Source organism: Oculina patagonica, chromosome 8 (assembly GCF_052425735.1).
Source record: "Oculina patagonica isolate OP01 chromosome 8, crgOcupat, whole genome shotgun sequence".
Classification (NCBI taxonomy): Eukaryota; Metazoa; Cnidaria; class Anthozoa; order Scleractinia; family Oculinidae; genus Oculina; species Oculina patagonica.
This window is the reverse complement of record NC_135765.1, coordinates 24,271,797-24,290,784: the sequence shown is the minus strand read 5'-3', so window position 1 is coordinate 24,290,784 and position 18,988 is coordinate 24,271,797. Positions and strand designations below refer to the sequence as shown.

At 37.6% G+C, this 18,988-nt stretch overlaps 2 protein-coding genes across 2 annotated transcripts in view; both read left to right on the top strand.

Annotated features, from left to right (window-relative positions):
* Nucleotides 1-2,098, top strand: part of LOC144664227 (sperm receptor for egg jelly-like) — a 118,479-nt gene extending 116,381 nt beyond the window's left edge. Inside the window, exons 3-4 of the mRNA XM_078525335.1 lie at nt 1,658-1,986; nt 2,082-2,098. Coding sequence (XP_078381461.1) covers nt 1,658-1,986; nt 2,082-2,098 — 346 coding nt within the window. The remainder of the gene's footprint in view (nt 1-1,657; nt 1,987-2,081) is intronic.
* LOC144663537 (polycystin-1-like protein 2) lies at nt 1,986-16,640 on the top strand. The gene is made up of 10 exons (XM_078524516.1): nt 1,986-2,255; nt 2,829-2,984; nt 3,351-3,476; nt 4,232-4,408; nt 5,687-5,935; nt 6,774-7,493; nt 8,310-8,546; nt 8,901-10,154; nt 10,711-10,879; nt 14,366-16,640. The coding sequence occupies exons 1-10, from the start codon at nt 2,169-2,171 to the stop codon at nt 15,979-15,981; spliced, it is 4,791 nt and encodes a 1,596-aa protein (XP_078380642.1). The 5' UTR covers nt 1,986-2,168; the 3' UTR covers nt 15,982-16,640.
* The last annotated feature ends 2,348 nt before the right edge of the window (nt 16,641-18,988 follow it).

The following is an 18,988-nucleotide window of genomic DNA, read 5'->3' as shown; positions in this document are numbered from 1 at the left end:
AAGTGAGACATTTGTTATCACTTTGACCGTTTTCAAAGGCTATCGCACTGCAAGCGCCATTCAAGTTGTTCATCTTGTTAGAGGAGATCCACCCAGAATATATCAAAGGTATGAAACCCTGCATTTTATATGCATCAGTACTGCAATATTGATTAGCCACTTACTGTAGTAGGCGTTTTACGTTTTACCTGGCGAGTCGTGGGCGCTGTAGATGTATTGAGCGATACAATAAAGTTGTGCAGTTTAGTAAATTTCCTCTAGGTGTTCATCCCTGACTGTAACGGAATGTGCCGTCCCATAGGTAATGATGTTTTTTTTTTTAATTGGGCAGACTTTGCCATTTTGGTCTGAAATTGGATATAGTTACCTTTTACTATTTAAAGGAAACCATGACTTCATGTTAACAAAAACACATCAGTTTTCCTTTTGACAGAGTCTTTCACTTTTTTAACCAAAAGAGAAAAAGTAAAGTTGCCCAAGCATCGTTTGATACTATAAAATTCAATTTACCACTTCCGATGTGCAAATGACCAGGTCTTTAATCAAAGTCTCTTCGAGATATCGACGTTTTTGCATGAAGTATGAGTCGAAGGTTTATCCTGTGCATTGTTCTTCGAACTTATCATTACAGTTTCTTTGTAGTTTAATTTAACAATTTCCTATCTTCGCGGAGGAAATGCAGCCATATAATTTTGTCAAAAATGGCTCGTTCGCGCCGGGTATTTATACACATATTCCTTAACATTACACAAATAAACAGTGCAAATTTCAGCGAGATCTGACAATTCTATACTTTAAAACTGCAAGGACCTTTCGAGGCAGTCGATTACGGCAGCAAAATTAGCAAATGAAACAGCAAAATATGCGTTCGACGCTTTGTTTTTGCGACGCTATATTTGAATTGTTATAGGTAGACCACCGTTCAATGTGTTCAAGGCCGTACCGTTACGATTGCTCCATGAAAAAGCACGAAAAAAATACGGATATTTCCGACTACTGTCGGAGAAAACATTGCGTAAACAAATCGTTACACTCAAGCTGCGTTTTGTCTAGGCTCGGCGAGGGTCGGATATCAAGACCCAGGATTAAACAAAAGCCACATATACAGCGAATGCTTTCGAATTATATTTGAAGATGAGATACGAAAGAATTTTGCTGTCTTTGACTGAAATTCCACTCAAACTGCGTAGATACTATCGCGTGTTGTAAAGCCGATTCATGCAACATTGCTCTCAACGCGATGTAAGTGCTAGGGATTATTTATTCGTGTTTTAGTTACGCAATCCATTGTTTGTGCGACGCTTTTTATAGATCGCCTTTCAGACACACGTGCGTTGAGATAAGAAAGCTGACATGTAACTTTTAAAATTGTTATATAACGTTTGTAAATGTGACAAGTCACGTTTTTTCCACGAAATCGCAAGTGATCACCCACAGCGGAAAGTAATCCCTTGAGAAATTAAAACAGTCCCTTGAGAAATTAAAAAAGTCCCTTGAGAGTTTACAAATATGTGGATCCAAATTTTGTCTACTAACCCCTATTCTACCATTTTTGCTTAACAAGCAAAAACGTCGAAAAAAGGTATGGAAAATCATCTAACCAACCAACCAACCACATTCCTTAAAATGTAAATAAACCCTTAAATTTGGTTTTCAGATGCCAGATAAATTGTGGTCCAAAATTAGTTCCTTCTGTCAAACTGAGCATTGAAACAATCTGCCAAGGTTCACAGTGCTCAAACATAACATCGTACAACTGGATACTCTACCAAGGAGACCAGTCCAATTCTAATTTATGGAAAAGAAGAAATGATTTACAATTGATTACAAGCACACCTCTAAATTCAAGCTGGATTGTTATAAAGGAGAAGTCACTCATCGGAGGCAAAAACTACCGATTGGCAGTACTTGTTACAAATGCACATGGCTTTGCCGGAATAAGTGCATACGATTTTACAACGTCATTGCCTCCTGGAGGAGGGACATGTACCATAGAACCTAAGTCAGGAATTTCACTGAGCACCTACTTCCATCTGAGTTGCAGTGGCTGGACTAGTTACAACTTTCCCTTGTCCTACCAGTTCCGATATCAACTTAACAACGGGTTGACCAATGTGGTATATCATGGCTTAAATACCTCAGTTGTTACTTTGTTGCCGTCTGGAGACATGGCAAATAACTTCACGTTGAAGTTTACTGTAACTGTGACTGATGGCAACGGTGCCTCTACGACATACGTAAACTTCTTTGCTCAGGTAGGTGATAATCTACCAACCACAAAAATTCAAAATCATTTCCAAAAGATAGAATTTGCAGGAATTAAAAAGAACCTTCTTCTCGAATATTTTATAGGCGTTCTTCGTTTCCATAAATAGCCTAAATTCATTAAACTTATAGGTAATGAGAAATGGATAGAGACAGTTCTATAAAGTTTTTGATAATAGTATGTTGAACATTGAGCAAATTTCCTGGCCTATTAATATTTCCTTTAAAAAAGGTCAATTGTACTGCATGACCTTGCTACATAGCTACTAAGGTCTGTAAATCTTGCAGCTTTTAATGCGCCCTCCAATGCAAGTTTTGAACCACTACCTTTCAAAAGTGTGAACCTTAGTTTTAAATTACATTTTTATTATCCATTTTTATTTAGAAGGTGACCGATAGTTGTCATGTATACAAATATATATATTTTTTTGCCTTGATAGCAGAAACTCCAGAAAAAAGTTCTACTTTTGCCGCCAATACGTCACGGCTCCTTTGTTGTTCTTATTGATGATGTTGTTGCCGTTCTTGCCATTTCAATTTTCTCATCTTCTATAAACATGTAGGTTAGGCCATTTAAGGACGTCACTTCTAACACCATTCAAAGCCATCTGGACGATTTAGACCAAACGGATGACCTTAACAGAGCGGTTCAAATTGCAAATACCATTTTGCAAGCAATTTCCAGACATTCCACTTTGGACCGGATTGAAAAAACAAAGGTAAAGGCAAAAGAGGCTTTTGGTCTGTAATATCCCTATTGTAAAGTTTCTCATGGCAATCCTGGAAACCTCTAAACTCCTAAGCTTCATGAACTCCCATGTATCACCAATGTGATACTCGAGCTCCATGAATTGCGCTGTGGTTCAAAGGCCAAATTGATAAATTTACGTTAAAGAAGTAGAATGATAAAATTTAACTATCAAATTGTACATGTAAAGTGAAAAACTTGTCATCATCAGTATATTCGTGGCAAAATTTCTTTATTGTCTTTCGATAATGGGAATATTTGCAGTTTTTCCCTTGAAATGTAAACCTAATAGCAAATGATGGCATGCATCTAATGTTAATATCTAAAACTTGTGCAGACTAAAGAATTTATCGTGCAGAAGGTTGCTACCTTTCAAGTGAAAACGCTACCAGATCTTTTGCAAAGTTCCTCCGTACTTGGTTCTGCAACTCAAGATACAGAAACGGTGTCTGAAAAGATCTTGGTGAGTACATTTCCAATGAATTTGGCACTGCTAGAGACTGGTGTGTTTCACTGTAAATCTTTGCGTTTGTTGTGAAAATGTAACCTTTTAAAAGTGATGTCAAGGGCGTGACATGACGTGAGATTCCGTTGGTATTTTCTAGCAATTTCCTGAGCCCTTGAGACTCAAAATCGAATTGGAATTTAACACATCCTATACGAAAAAAAAACACAGTTATAACTGAGTAAAGCTCATTATAAGTCCTTACCGTAACCCTCGGGGCACACGTAGGTACTATAGAAATCCCCCCTTCAATGGATTTTCGTTATTTTAAGACAGCTGGAAAGCATTATGCCCCGTGCTTACCCTACAAGATTTAAATGTCACAGGCTGATTGTGACGTCATAAGACAGCACGTGACGACATAACGACGTCATAATGGGCACGCCATATTGGATGCTATATATAACTAACACAGCAAAGTAACTGGGATGAAAATGTGACAAAATAACATTAGAAAGGAGAATTTTACCTGAAAATTCAGATACTGGTTAAAAATGCATGTGAAAAAATAGAGATATTACTTAAATGCAACTAAAAGGAAAACCGCACCGCAAGCTTCCTGTCTGAGTAATAAAACACTTATAGCTAACTGGCTCCCAAAGTAAATAGGGTCACTGCAAGTTTGATATGTTTATCAGTTTATCATGCTTTGAACTGGCTCCACTGAGCTAGAAAACAGCAACAAACACATTCTTTTCTATTATATGATTCAGGTCATTTCGCTATCTGCGATCGACTCAATGACGTCACTCTTGATGTCCAAAGCGAAAGCTAAGAATGTTGTTGATATACCACTGATAACAAAGTCAGCTGAAAACCTTGGCTCCTGTCTGAAAAACATGTTAAAAGTTGGTGCATTGATTGCTTCTGGTAACCCAGATTCTGGAAAGGTAAGTGACAGCTACGTACTTATTCTCTGACAAAATCAGGCCTCGTCATACTTGGCTATAACCCTTTCAACCTATCTGAGCATTGAATACCAATAGCAATGGGAACTTTCTCTATCACTTACGTAATATTTATTTTCATTCATCCGTTTATTTTTGTGGTTTTTCTTTGGTTTTAGCATAACTATAGCGGGTTTTTTTTTAAAAAAAAGCATCTTAATACTTTTAAAAAAATGCGATGTTGGATCAATCTCGCTAAATCTTTCAGTCTGCGCTCTTTCACTAGTACTGTTTGATGAAATATCATTGTAGTTTCCAAGATGATAACATTAGCAAACAGTCGCAATGCAAAAAGGCTGAGGGAATTCCTTTAAGCAAACAACAACAAGAACAATTAATCTAAATAATATTTCGGTGTTTATTGCTTTTAATGTTCGGTTTTAATGAACATTATTTACTTCACTTTTAATGTCTTGCGGGTTTTGGCGTTCTTAGAATGTCTTATATCTTTAATTTTTTTCCAAACCATTGAAATGAAATTAAATAATAATAATAATAATAATAATAATAATAATGTTAAAAAACCATGAAACTTTCGTTGCCATAAGTCAAATGATTTTTGACATGAAGATATGGGCACTTTAAAAAGATATGATGTTGTGTTGAAAAGCAAATTATATAAGTAACTTCAGGTAATTTTATTAACTGTTTTTGTGTCTTCACCCCTTCTAACATAACAAATTATTGCTGAGGGCTGCATTACACGCGCTCTGTTTGCTGGGAAAGAGATCAACGAAAAAACAAACAAACCATGCGTTGGTGAAAATGGCTATGAGCAAAACGGTTCATAGCCCATTTTATTGTTAATATAAATTGAACAAATGTCTGGCTATTAGCAAAGACCCATAGCTACGTCATGACAAGATCAGCGAAAGGACTATTATTGCCCTGAATTTTCAATTAATGACAGTAAATGTGAGGGCAACCAAAACGCAAGACTAGAAAAATCGGTAAGGGCCACGTGGAGGAGGTGGGAAAAAGAAACGGTAGCTCAATCCGCTCGATAAACGTGATGCGTGTCTTCGTGCAAAGTTCGTGAACGATAGAGGGTGGTACAATTTTTCAACTGTCCACGCCCTACCACATGACCACATTATGTCACACAATACAAAAAAATCTGACTTATTCTCTCAATAACTAAGTAAACAGATAAATAATAGATCGGATTGAAGACATAAATTCCTATTTGTAAACAAACATTTTCTTTTTTTTTTCCTGTAGGGTAGACATGTGGTTAAACGCTGCATGCACCTTGTAAGCACTGTAAGTGATGCAGTATTAGAGACAAGACTCCCAGATGAAGAAGTTATCTCCATTCAGACAAGTGGTATGGCCTTTATGCTAGGACGTCATACACGTTCGAAACTTGCTGGACTAAAGATTGAAAGTGACAATGGCAAATTCGTTTTACCAGCAGCGAGTAATGTTCTGGTCTCACGCGTCGCGAACAATAGTTTTGTGGATACTCAGGTAATAGTGCTTTTTTGAAAATGCTATAGTAAACACACATCGTCTGAAATAGTTTGTAGTAAATTATAAAGATGGTATTTTTTTTAAGCTCGGTAATAAATAATAAAGATGAAGTGTTCAACATGACACGAGCATGGGACAAAGAAAACATTCTGAGTCCCCGACGGGAATCGAACCCATGGCCTCCCAGATACCGGTTGGGCGCTCTAATCAACTGAGCTTCGAGAGACTCTTTGTGAGCTGGGCCATTTACTAGGCTGATATGTGACACGCGTCCTGCATACTACTAGGATCAGCAATGTAGAAATCATCAAGTTTCTAGTAAATAATAAAGATGGTAAATTTTTTAAGCTCGGTAATAAACAATGAAGATGAAGTGTTTAACATGACACGAGCATGGGACAAAGAAAAATTCTGAGTCCCCGGCGGGAATCGAACCCATGGCCTCCCAGATACCGGTTGGGCTCTCTAACCAACTGAGCTACGAGAGACTCGTTGAGAGCTGGGCCATTTACTAGGTTGATATGTGACACGCGTCCTGCATACAAGTAGAATGACGGAAACTGGAAATTCAATCGTTTCCTCGTTTGTTTGTTTGTTTGTTTGTTGTTTGTTTGTTTGTTAGCTAGTTAGTTAACTTTATCACTGTAGTATAATTATCATATAGACATTCCCCAATTGTTTCGTTAGTTTTCGGCAATAACCGACGAGTAAACATTTCGCTAGAAAAAAAAGAAAACAGCAAAAAATTATCTGTGGGATTTTGCTTCATCTTAAATATATTGCGTACATTACAATTGTTTTTCATCCATGACAGCAGTGTTTTTTGACGTTTTAGATGTTATCAATACCATTCAATCCTTTCACCTGGGACAAGACGAGGGAGCGAGTAGACTCCAACGTGTTATCCTTGGACTTGAAAGATGACGAACAACAGGTTGTGGAAATAGAGCAACTATCAAGTGATGTTATCATCGAAATTCCACTTAATGACCAAAGCAAGCCCGTAAAAATGTCACATTTCTTCACAAAGAACAACTCTTTTAGCTTTCATGTGATAACGGTTGATTACGAAAATACAATAATACAGCTTGATATTGCACCCGAAGACGAATCCGTAAATTTGACCATATATATAAGATTCGGTCATCGACCAACCATCAATGAACACGATTTTAATGCCACTATATCCAGCAATGAGAGATGTATTTGGACAAAAATGGATCAACACTCCCAAAATGGTTGTTCTTCTAACTATCAAAATCCGATTGAAGTTCTTGCCAAGAAACCTGGAAAGTATTATTTAGCAGTGGTAACCCACAGCAACAGTACGAAGCCTCTTAGGAGACAGAAACGTTCGTGTTTTGGTCAAGGACGGCAAAGAAGATCCTGTGTTGAGGTAAAAAGCCCCCCTCCTACTCCACCCCAAAGTCAAAATGTAAGTGTGGTGCCTGTTTATGAGCCGAGTACTGATCAGAACTATACTTTGAGAGTGGCCATGGGGAGCTGCGTTTATTGGTCAGACGTGCCACAGAAGTGGATAACAGATGGTTGTAGGGTAAGTCAGCACAAACAGCTTTTAAGAGGCCGTCTTTCTGAAAAACACGTCAAAAAATAGTTTTTCAACCTACGTTCGATGCGGATCAGTAGTGGTCATAATATCCTTGATTTCGCCTTTCCAGATAAATCAAGGGAAAACTTGCTACTTTCTCAGAAAACTAGAAATATTTATAAACAGATTAATATAAAATTTGTCGGTGTTTGATGCGAATGAAATATTTGAAAGCGCGCTCGAAAAATGCCTATTTTTCTAACTTTCCAGACGTTGCAGCGGGCCCAAAGGCGAAAAATATTTAATGGCTCCTAACGCGGTCAGAAAAAAACATTTTTGAATCAAACCAAATATGTTTTAGTTCTAGCCTCGGTAAAGTCTTTCAGTTGCCCCTAGTCTCAGGCAAATTATTTTTTGACGCGAATTTGAGTGGGTGTTTTTCAGAAAGACAGCCTCTTAACAACTTTGAAATAGTGACGCTAACTTTGTGCATATATATTGTTTTAAAAAATGTAATTTTAAAGTAAGTCACTTATCCTAAAGTGAAGCAAACGAAGTCATATACATTGCCCCATTTAACTCGGGTGTATAACTATGCCATTGCCAAATCTTCGTTGGACATCGGACATGCTACTATTACTAGGTGGAAGTCTTTAAGTAATTTCGGAATAAAAATTCCAAACTCTAGTTCGCCAGCATGAGTTATGACGAGGCTACAGTTATATATTTTATGAACTAAAATATCTGACGTTCTTCCTGGATAAACTACATCTAAACTTTGACAGAACTTTGCTAAGTGTTGACTTTTTAACTTTTCGGCAGGTTCTATCTGCGTCCGTGAACGGGTCTGTTAAGTGTTCTTGTAATCATTTGACGTCATTTGGAGGAAGCCTTATCATCAAGCCAAATCCAATCGATTTCGACAAGGTGCTTATTGAATTCAAAAAGCTTGGGGAGACAGGAAATGTGGCGGTAATTGTGACAGTGGCTGTGGCATTCTTGACCTATTTATTAGTTCTTGTTGTTGCCAGAAGAGCAGACAAAAACGATGCCTTAAGAGTAAGTTTATTATGGTTAGCGAGTAACTGAAGGAATTCGAATATACAGGATTTTCTGGTGGTGATATTATGTAACGATGTATTTGTCAAGGGAACATAACATACGAACCTTAACGTCCCGGTAGAAAATACGACCTTAAAATTTATTTTCCAGGGGATATATGACCGTATGGGATTTACCTTCTCTTAGCTAGCATTACTTTAGATGTTACAGATATCTTGGCATGATAGATTTTTCAATGTCACACTTGGCGCCAAATGGGAATTATCTAACTGTATCTTATGTTTTCTTTCCATTTTAAAAGCTGTCTAATTGTTTTGTGCATTTAAATTAATCAAAACAATTCATTTCTAGGCTTCTCATACAAAACAACTGCCCACGTCATCAAGTAACAGATACGAATATGAGATCACCATAAAAACAGGGATCTGGTGGAATTCCGGTACAACAGCCAAGGTTGCCATGGAGATATACGGTGCGGAGGACAGCACAGGAGTTATACAACTTAGCAATGAAGCCGATACAGATGACTCACCTTTCTATCGAGGAAGCTCGGAAGTCTTTGTTCTGGCTGTTGATAGACCCTTGGGTTTAATACAGGCCGTGCGAATAGGACACGATAACTCTGGAACAAGTCCATCGTGGTTTCTTGATGACCTTGTCATTATGGACAAGCAAACCCAGGAATCGTGGACATTTTACAACAACGAGTGGTTAGCTCTTGAGCGGGGCGATGGACGAATTGAGAGAATGTTAGAACTATCTGCAAATGAAGCTACTTTCAAAACAAATGTGTCAAAACGGTGGTGGAAGGGCCTTACAGAGAAACATATTTGGGTGTCAGTGATAGCGAAGCTACCAAGAGACCCCTTTTCAAGAGTACAGCGGGCATCGTGCTGCCTTTCACTACTCCTGTCAGCCATGTTGGCCAATGCTATGTTCTATGAGCTAAACGGAAAATCAGAACAGACCATCCAAGTCGGACCATTGAAATTCTCTTGGAAACAGGTTATCATTGGAATTCAAAGCGCCCTTGTTGTTGCACCAATTAACATTCTAATCGCCTTTTTGTTCCAAAAGGGGAGCTCGAGAACGAATGATCAACTGACGTGTGCATGTTCTGTGCAAAATTTTCTTGTTTACGTTGCTTGGTTTCTTTGTTTTTGCACTTGTGCTGTTTCTGCGGCATTTTCTATCTTTTACAGCCTTGTATGGGGAAAAAGCATCAGTGAACAATGGTTGTCTTCAATGGTGATATCATTTACACAAGATGTTGCAGTTAATGAACCTGTCAAAGTATTCCTTACAGCTGTCTTTCTGGCAGCAATCTTCAAGTTGAAAAGAAGTAATAGCGATGGTTATTCAATCCTTGAAGAAGCTCAAAATGTCCAGAGTTCCAAAAAAAGATTATGGACGATGGATTTATCTGAAGTGGAAAAAATGAGAAGACGTCAGGCGAAGAAACAGAACACGGCGAGTTTTTACTTCGAGATCATTGTGTACTGTACATTTGTTTTTATTCTGATGGTGGTGTGTTATGGAAATCAAAATGATCACCAGTATTTAATGGCAAAGTCGACCCGGGATGGCCTACCAGGATTCCGCGAGGTAAAATATAAGCAAATATTAATAAGAGTCCAAGGCAGTCTGTTCATGATCATTTTGCACCTTTTGTGTCACGTGCTATCAGAAATATGTGAACACAATGTTACCATTAGAATATCAGATATTAAAATGGATGGATCGTTACAAGAAAGAGACCTCAACGAGGTCGATTTTCTACACATAACAATTACTTTTAAGTTAAGTTAGTTTAAAACCCACTCCGATGCTCTCTGCACCCTCTACCCCAGTCCAGATAGGAAAAAGTAGTCTGTTAGCACAAGCTTTCCTAAAATGAGGAGGATTTTTGCGGTTTTTTGTCGTAAAGCGAGATTAACTTTCACTTGGGTCAGAGAAAAGTGTCCGTTGTCCGTATTAACGGGTGTCCGTATTATGGCGGGTTAATGTAAGAGAAAATGTATGAGCTGTTTCTATGGACAAACGTAACTGTCCGTAATAATGTGGTGCCCTTAAAGCGGGGTTCCACTGTAAAAGGGTACAGTTAATTCTCAAAAATTGCAAAAAAAGATAAATCAATTCACACTCATCATCTTGAATCTAGGTTTTCAACAACTCTCTTTACTGGAATTGGTTGCGTGATGTTTTCCTCCCGGAAGTTTATGCTGGAAAGTGGTACAATGGACAACAGGAAAAACAAAGTATATACATCGGCAACAAACATTCCGTACTTGTTGGAATGCCTCGACTAAGACAGCTAAGAGTTAAACCGAGTAAGTAGTTGATGCATGAGCTGATAAGATATCGTCTATTTATCGTCCCATAGTCCCTGTTAAGAACAGATTTCGGACAAATTAAATTTTGCCTGTGAGTTGTTTTGCAAAATAAATTTGGCCTCCATAAAAGCGTTCAGTTCATTCTAATACATAATAGCTTGTAAGATAATAGACAACATTTATTACTATGGAAAGGAGCATGACCAACTTTGGCCAACAATTTTGCGCTCAACTTCCACATGAAAGGGGTTAAAAAACGCGTGAATGTGCCTAGCATTATCGCAGGTGTTTGTCGAGAATATCAGCCATGTTATTTTGTATTTTATGGTAAAAAATAAACAATCAAACTAGCTTGCAGTAAGAAAAGATTGGTATTAGATCCTTGTTTGGCAAACATTTTATATATTTATTCAAAAATGCATCCGTCTCCTTCCCTTTAACATTATGAGATAATTAAGTGCGACTTTCTCCAAAAATCAACTAATATCGCCTTTCCCCGGCACAAATTGGAAAAATCGATTTCGCTCATATTTTGCCCATAGATAGGTCCTAGTGAACAACAAAACGGACTGCAGTTAGTTTTTCCTAATACAGCTTCCTTTCGTAGAAATATGCAATAAAAGATTTCGCCTCAATTGGGCTCAAAATCCACTTCCGGTTTGACTGATTTTATTGAAAGTTTGATCGCCTTGCGCGTTATACTGCAGCTGTTTATTGATATTTCAATAATATTTATAATGTAATTAGGTCTTTATTGTATGACTGAGCGAAAAATAAAACAAATCGAGATTCATTTTTAGCCTGAAATGGGGATAAATCCAAAGGCAAAATTGGCAAATGAGTAGCGAAAGAAATTATTATGCTGTAAAACTCTGCCATATTTTTCTATGTCCGATAACTTAAAATATCGTAAAAACAATTTTTTATGGGTTAACTAGACACTTATCTTATAGGATATCCAAAAAATCTCTGGGAAAAAGGTTTTTAGTGGCCCGCTTTGGCCTTTGTTTATCACTAATTTTGCCGTAAAACAGCTAAAATGTAAACAATTACGTTACACGGCTTGTCACAATACCCGTAAACAGTTTCACAATTTCTGTATTTTAAATAAGCTAATCATTTAAAATACACGAAAAGGAGTAGACGTCACATGCATGGGATATTTTCAGGGTAAATGTTTTTGTCCAGGTATTTTTTAGAGTGTTTTTGGAAGCCCTCGTTTTTTTTTTTTTTTTTTTTTTTTGGGGGGGGGGGGGGGGAGGGGGTACATTATCCACATTACTTGAAATTCCAAGTACCCTCCCCCCCACCGCCTCGAAGTGCTGTGCATGTCTGCGTGATCTGCACGGGCTGCACATACCTTATGGAAACAGAAGGAAAACTGTCAGACGTATTTGTATGTCGAAATGCCTGCATTCAGACAAAAGCGTGTGAGATGTCGATATCTACCTGATCCAACGGGAATCAAATGTCCCAAATGTCAAATGTTTACCCCTTAAGCTTCCTTCGGCATTCGGACATTTTCCTCTGACGATTCTGACGATTTTATGCTTTGGTATCTCCTAAGGGACCCTACATCTTTAGGTTCATCTTGTCCAGCCGAGACCATGGGTTTAGTAGTCATTACGTCGACACTTTGAGGAATGTAAAAAATCGTAGCTCGAGCAAGAATTAACTTTACTTCACTCTCCATATCATGAAACTCCCAGAGTGACTTGTGCTGTGCTATATTTTCAGTGCATGATAATAGCGAGACTTTCTCCGTAGGCTGATTTCTGTCGTTGCGATCAAAAGAGTACTGACTTTAAAAGAACAACAAGCATTCATCTTGTTTTATCCACAAAAAGCGAAGAGTCGTGTTTACCGATCGAAGTGTGGAATTGGATAAGGACTTGTTATCAAAATAAAAATAATTTAATTATACAATTTGCAGGTCGCAAAGACACTGGATTCAGTACTGATGCAAATATTGTGTTAAAATCTGGCGCTAATCATATTCGAAGCTTCAGTTCCTTGAAACGTACTATTCGGGCACAAAATACATAGAACGTTGTACATAACTTAGAAAGGCAATGCTATGATTTATCTGTCTTGCGGTATACCATAAAATTGTTTAAAATCCCCAGTATTACCTTCAATGTTGATATCTACTGGCGGTATACAATTCTCCCCAAGAATTTCTTATGCTTTATAGTTTTCTCCTTAAAAGGAAATGAATTGGAAAAATATCGGCAATTTGAGACAAAAAGGAAACAACAACACATCAACAAACAACAACGACAACATCATCGCACTCGACAAATACTTAAAATTTAATTGTTGCGCTGTTTCCTTCAGATCACGGAAAGAAATAAACCAAACTATATTGAATCGTTTTTACGTAAAATAATTGAACTGAGAATGCTTTCCATTTATACGACCGGCTTTGTGGATGATCGAATGATCAACAGTTAACACAGAACTAAACCATCTAGCATGTTGTGATCAAGAGCGTGTAGAGATCACGCAAAGGTTCCAGAAATGGCGAAGGGAAAAAATCTAATATTGCCTTTACCTTTTTAAATAGTTCACCACATGACTTGTTTCTTTGCATAGGTTGTTTGACGGAATTCTCACAAGAGCGTCAAACATGCATTGAAAACGATAATTTCATTCGCTGTTTACTACCTGTGTCACGCAATTGCTGTCACGCAAAAACAGCAGATTATCGGCAAAATTAGTGTTAAATGCAGGCTAAAGCGGGCCACTAAAAACCTTTTTCCCGGAGTTTTTTTTGGATATCCTATTAGATAAGTTTCTAGTCAACCCATAAAAATTGTTTTTATGATATTTTAAGTTATCGCACATAGAAAAATATGGCAGAGTTTTACTGCATAATTTCGCTCGCTACTCATTTGCAAATTTTGCCTTTGGATTTATCCCCGTTTCAGGCTAAATTAATTTGTTTTATTTTTCGCTCAGTCATACAATAAAGACCTAATTACATTATAAATATTATTAAATGATCAATAAACAGATGCTGTATAACGCGCGAGGCGATCAACTTTCAAAAAAATCAGTCAAACCGGAAGTGGATTTTGAGCCCAATTGGGGCGAAATCTTTTTTGACATATTTCTACGAAAGAAGGCTGTATTAGGAAACACTAACTACGGTCCGTTTGGTTTCTCACCAGCACCTATCTATGGGAAAATATGATCGAAATCGTTTATTCCATTTGTTCCACTGCCTGGTTGATAATTCTAGAAAGTCGCACTTAAGACAAAAAAACGGATCGAAACAGAGATTTTCATCCCTTTATGTTACTTCTTTGGGGCAATGCAGTAAAGTGTGGGTACGGTATCAATTTTCGTTCGCGCGATAGCAATCTGACGCATAAACTTCCTGCCATTACACCAACTACCTCCGATAAAGGATTTTTTTCTATGTAAATCTCAACTTTTAAACTTTTAGTGTATTAATACAGTTGTTCTTTAACTTTCCAGAGCCCTGTGACGTTTTGGACTACATGAAGCCAGTTTTCCCAGTCTGCTATGGTGCGTACTCAGAGAAACACAAAGATACGTCCCCTTTCAACAAACCAGGTTGGATTCCAGTCGACAACTCCACGAAGCGAGACGAACTTCTTCGACTTTGTCCAAAGCCATGGCGATATCAGAAGCCTGGGAAAACTGACGCTGTGCCAAAGTGGGGACAATTTTCTATTTACCCTGGAGGAGGATTCGTAGCCGATCTGGGTTACGAGAAGAAAATCGCCCTCGGTATAATCGAAACGTTACAGAGCCATAGCTGGTTGGATCGACAATCACGCCCTGTCATTTTAGAGTTCACTGCTTTCAATCCTTCTACAAATCTTTTAGTTGTTGGCACTTATTTCTACGAAATCCAACCTACGAGTTACAGTGCGTCGTTCGAGAGGATAAAAATTATTTCTGTGTATTCCAAGGAAACTGGATCGCACGAATTTTATCTTGTGTGCGTACTGTTACTCATCATATTCGCCTTGCTTTATGTGGGAAGGATATGCTACAGAGTTTATAAACTACGATCACGTTTTTTCAAGTCATTCTGGAATTGGGTGGAAATTTTTCAAGTTGCTGTCTCAGTACTAGCTGTGGTAATGAATATTGTCCGATCAGCTGAAGCCGTGTCGACAGTTAGAAAATTGAAAGAAAACGTTTATGCAAATGTGAGTTTCCAAGAAGTCATAGTGTGGACGGAGGCAGAGAAAGGCATTTTAGGGATTCTGCTGTTTATAGTAACAGTGAAACTTTTGCGGCTAATTCGTTTTAATGAACATGTTGCTGTATTCTCAAGAACACTGAAAGTATCTGCAAAGCTCCTTCGATCCTATGTAATCGTCCTTGCCATTGGTTTTATGGCTTTTCTGCATTTTGGCATTCTAATCTTCGGCACGGGATCGGAAAGATATTCATCGTTCCTAAAAGCTACATACTTCCAGCTTGAGCTAATCTTAGGTCGGGTCAAGGCAAGGCCCATCAACGAGCTGGTAGACGCAAATCATACATTTGGCAGAATATTTGCAGCTTTTCTTCTAATAAGCCTCACGATAATGTTCATGAACTTCTTTATTGCTGCAATCAACGATGCACTGTCGGATGCCAAGAGCTCTGTTATTAACAACGAGCTTTCTGCCCTCGTAGATGAGCGTAGTTCTAATAATGAAAAGAATAAGAGGTTTTTTGATGCTATTAGCAATGGCCTAAAGCAAAGGTCGACTTCAAAGGGCAAACGATCGAGATCGCATGTTAAAGGTGAAGACAAACGCACCAAAAACTCTAGCGCCATGTCGACCTTTGACACTGATTCAAAAAGCAGAGCAATTGCAGCCTCAAGGCAAAACAGGGATCGTGAATCATCACTAGCAAAGCCAGAAAAGACGAAAAGAAAATCCTTTTACGATAGAGTCAGTGGTGCTATTGGACAGCTTAGGCATGTTCGTGACTCTGGTATCATTACAAAATGGCATTTAAAGAAACTGAGAAAAAAGGAAAATCAATTATTTACTCTATTAGATGATGTCTTTCAAAGTTATTACGAAGAGGAAGACACCTTTCTTGCCATATGCTACGAATTGTGAGGGGTTTTTTTAGCTACACGAGACTGATAGTTCACAATTACATTATCCAAGATAAACCAAAGGAAACCAGCTCTAAGACGATGGCTTTGACATGTTATGTTAATTAGCACAGCTTTTATCATTTTATTTCTCCATTTTCTCCGTAGTTTGAATTTCGATTAAGGATGTTTATATGAAAATTAAAACGTCCATAAGTATTCAATTTTTTGTCAAAGGTGCTAACATTCGAGAAATATTTGACATACCTTTTATTTTTTTTAATGATTTATGTTTTTAAAGGTGGCTTAATATGCTTTTTAGTCTCAGGACGCGGGTTTTAAAAATAACACTTCTGTCGGAAGGCAATCTTCGGTTTTCGCCAAACTGAGCCATAACGATCACTTATGGTCATAGTTTTAACTTAACAGGTTTCTTAGCAACAGAGGTTGCAATTGCAAAGATTGTGGTAGTCTTAGGTTTAGGGTTTTCAATCAAAGACTATTCCCTTGAAATGAATTCAAATAATCTGTATTTATTTCCCAATGTCAAAATTTAGTTATTTGACTACTTGTAGACAAAGTTTTAGAAAAAACATTTAACAGGTAAAGGGTTTTGAGAAAGACCTCAGTGAATTTTTGCCAAGAGTTTTGTGGGTTCTCGCCATGAACAGTTAGTATCCTTTGAAAACAATAAAGCAATAACTTTATTGATTTTTAATACCATTGTTGAAGATAAATCCTTTGTAAAGTAAAAGGAGCTCTCTTCCCTCTGGAAAACTGTGCTAAGACACCTCAAAACTTTATCAAAGTGATATCTAAATGCTCTTACATATTTTTTTTAAAGCTAGAAATACTTTTCACTAAAGTTGCCCCCGCATTTTCTTGTTACCACACACAAATACCTGCCCGAATATCCCTTCAACCATTTATATCCAGCTATTATTATTTCACCGCGATCTACAGCATTTTATTTCAAACCCGTTATAAACCTTTATCAGCCCTTTCCATTTATCTGGGTTACAATTTTTCAATTACCTTTGGCTTTTGGTGAACCTTAATTACGATTAACACTAGAAAATAGCCTTTCTGGTTTGTCTTGTTAACCAAAAGTGAAACATGTGTTCCCTCATTGATTACCGTATTTATTCGATTAAGCGCCCTGGGCGCTTATTAAATTTTTGGACCTTGAGAGTGGGCGCTTATTCGAGGTGGGCGCTTATTCGAGGCTGGGCGCTTATTAAAACAAGAAGCTCGAGAAGCTTGAGAAGCTTAAAATCGGGCGCTTAATAATTAGCTATCTGTTTTGACTTGAAAGGCAGGGTACAGTACAGTAAAAATCACTGGAAAAACAGTCACTTAAACCTATTCAGGCCGGGGGGGGGGGGGGAGGCTTTTGAGGCCCGCGCTGACTTTGGACGCTTATAACTTTTTCAAGATTTAACCAAACGCTGCCAAACTTTGCGCGTTTATCTAAAATTTATCTTGCAATAATTTGGTAGGGCTAGTTATTGTGCCAGTAACTTGAAATTACCACGGCAACGTCATTTTGACAGGCTTGTTTTCCCAAATTTGAATTTTTCGTGTTTCTATTTAATAATGAAAATCTGGAATGTTTTCAAGATTGCATTATTACTTAATGACATAATGGTCTCAATTTATAAAAATATATTTCGCACAATACAAATAAACGATTGAACTAGACGTCTAGAAAATATAAATTTGTAACACTTAGCAAAATGCAGCCTTTTCGCAATACTTAATAAAGGCGGGGGTTTTTACCTGAAGACCAATTTTTCCAACGCTTTAGGTGGCTGACGCATTTCAGTATTTTCCAGCCCTTACACTTTAATGAAACAGTATACAACTCCTAATCAGGTAACTACTATTGTCAAGAAAATGATCACAACTTATTGACCAATGATTAGGTATTTGTTTCATACCATCACTGTAATAGCAACTGGTGAAGAATAGTAGTACTGACCCAAAGTATAAGGGCTGGAAAACACTGAAAACCATTTCAGCCGCATTTCAAGGAATCCAAAAAAGCTTTACTTATCCCATATATATTTGTTTTGCAGTATTTTGTTAATTTTTGGACGATTTTGGGGGTTGTCTGGGAGGCGATAGTTTTTCTCAAAGGATTAGTAAAATTTAGACAAATAAGAAATATAGGAGATTTAATGTGATTTTAAAATTTGAATTTGAAGTTAAAAATTGGTGGACGACACCAAACAGTCTCCTGACAACCCGGAGTGCCCTTGCGAGGGGGTCAACTGTTTGGAGGTGTTTCCATTCTTTTCTTCAATCCCTTCTTTAAATCTCTTAAAGTTCCATTCAAATTCAGGTAGAACCCCACTTTAAGTTTTGTTCTTGTGAGAAAACAACAGAAGTCAAAGGTTGCGTGATATAACCAAGCATGGATTTTAATTCTCCCTCCCTTTCCATCTCCTTAGCCTTTCACCCCCACCTGTCCCTCCCTTTCTACTCTCATTCAATTTAATGTATGTTTACATTTCATAACCAATTCAGTATCGTACTTAACTGTGCCAAGCAATCAGATAATAACAGAAATTTGCCTTAATTTTGATCTCCCATACCAAGACCTTAGAGTATAAACCGCTAATAAAACAAAACACACTTGATAATAATTCTCTGAGGTTATACACCTTGCAGTATTAACGTACTAACGAACTTGATAACAAACCCCATGTCGTACTTAGGATTTTTACTGATCAACATAGAAAATAAGTTCACAATGGTTTGTTCCCAAAACGTTTTTTTCTGTACAGAGGGTCTGTATATTGACCTGTAACTTGTATACCGTATGAAATATTCAGAACGAACCGACTTCTGCCCGCTACCATGACATTATGTTGAAAAATTAGCTCGTTCGAAACCGTAGCAAAATCGTTAGAGACAGACAAGATACAGCCGTTTACTGGCAGTCTTTGTAAATCCTGAATTTCGTCAAAATGAGCCAAAATAAAGTTTTAAAATTTCCTAATTTATCAATATGGCTCTTGTCTTTT

What these genes read in the sequence shown, in the direction of transcription:
- LOC144663537 (XM_078524516.1), top strand. Translation starts at nt 2,169, where the DNA reads ATGGCAAATAACTTCACGTTGAAGTTTACTGTAACTGTGACTGATGGC. An exon ending in ACCGGATTGAAAAAACAAAG is followed by an intron (nt 2,985 to 3,350) that starts GTAAAGGCAAAA and finishes AAACTTGTGCAG; the next exon opens with ACTAAAGAATTTATCGTGCA. An exon ending in GCCTACCAGGATTCCGCGAG is followed by an intron (nt 10,155 to 10,710) that starts GTAAAATATAAG and finishes TCTTGAATCTAG; the next exon opens with GTTTTCAACAACTCTCTTTA.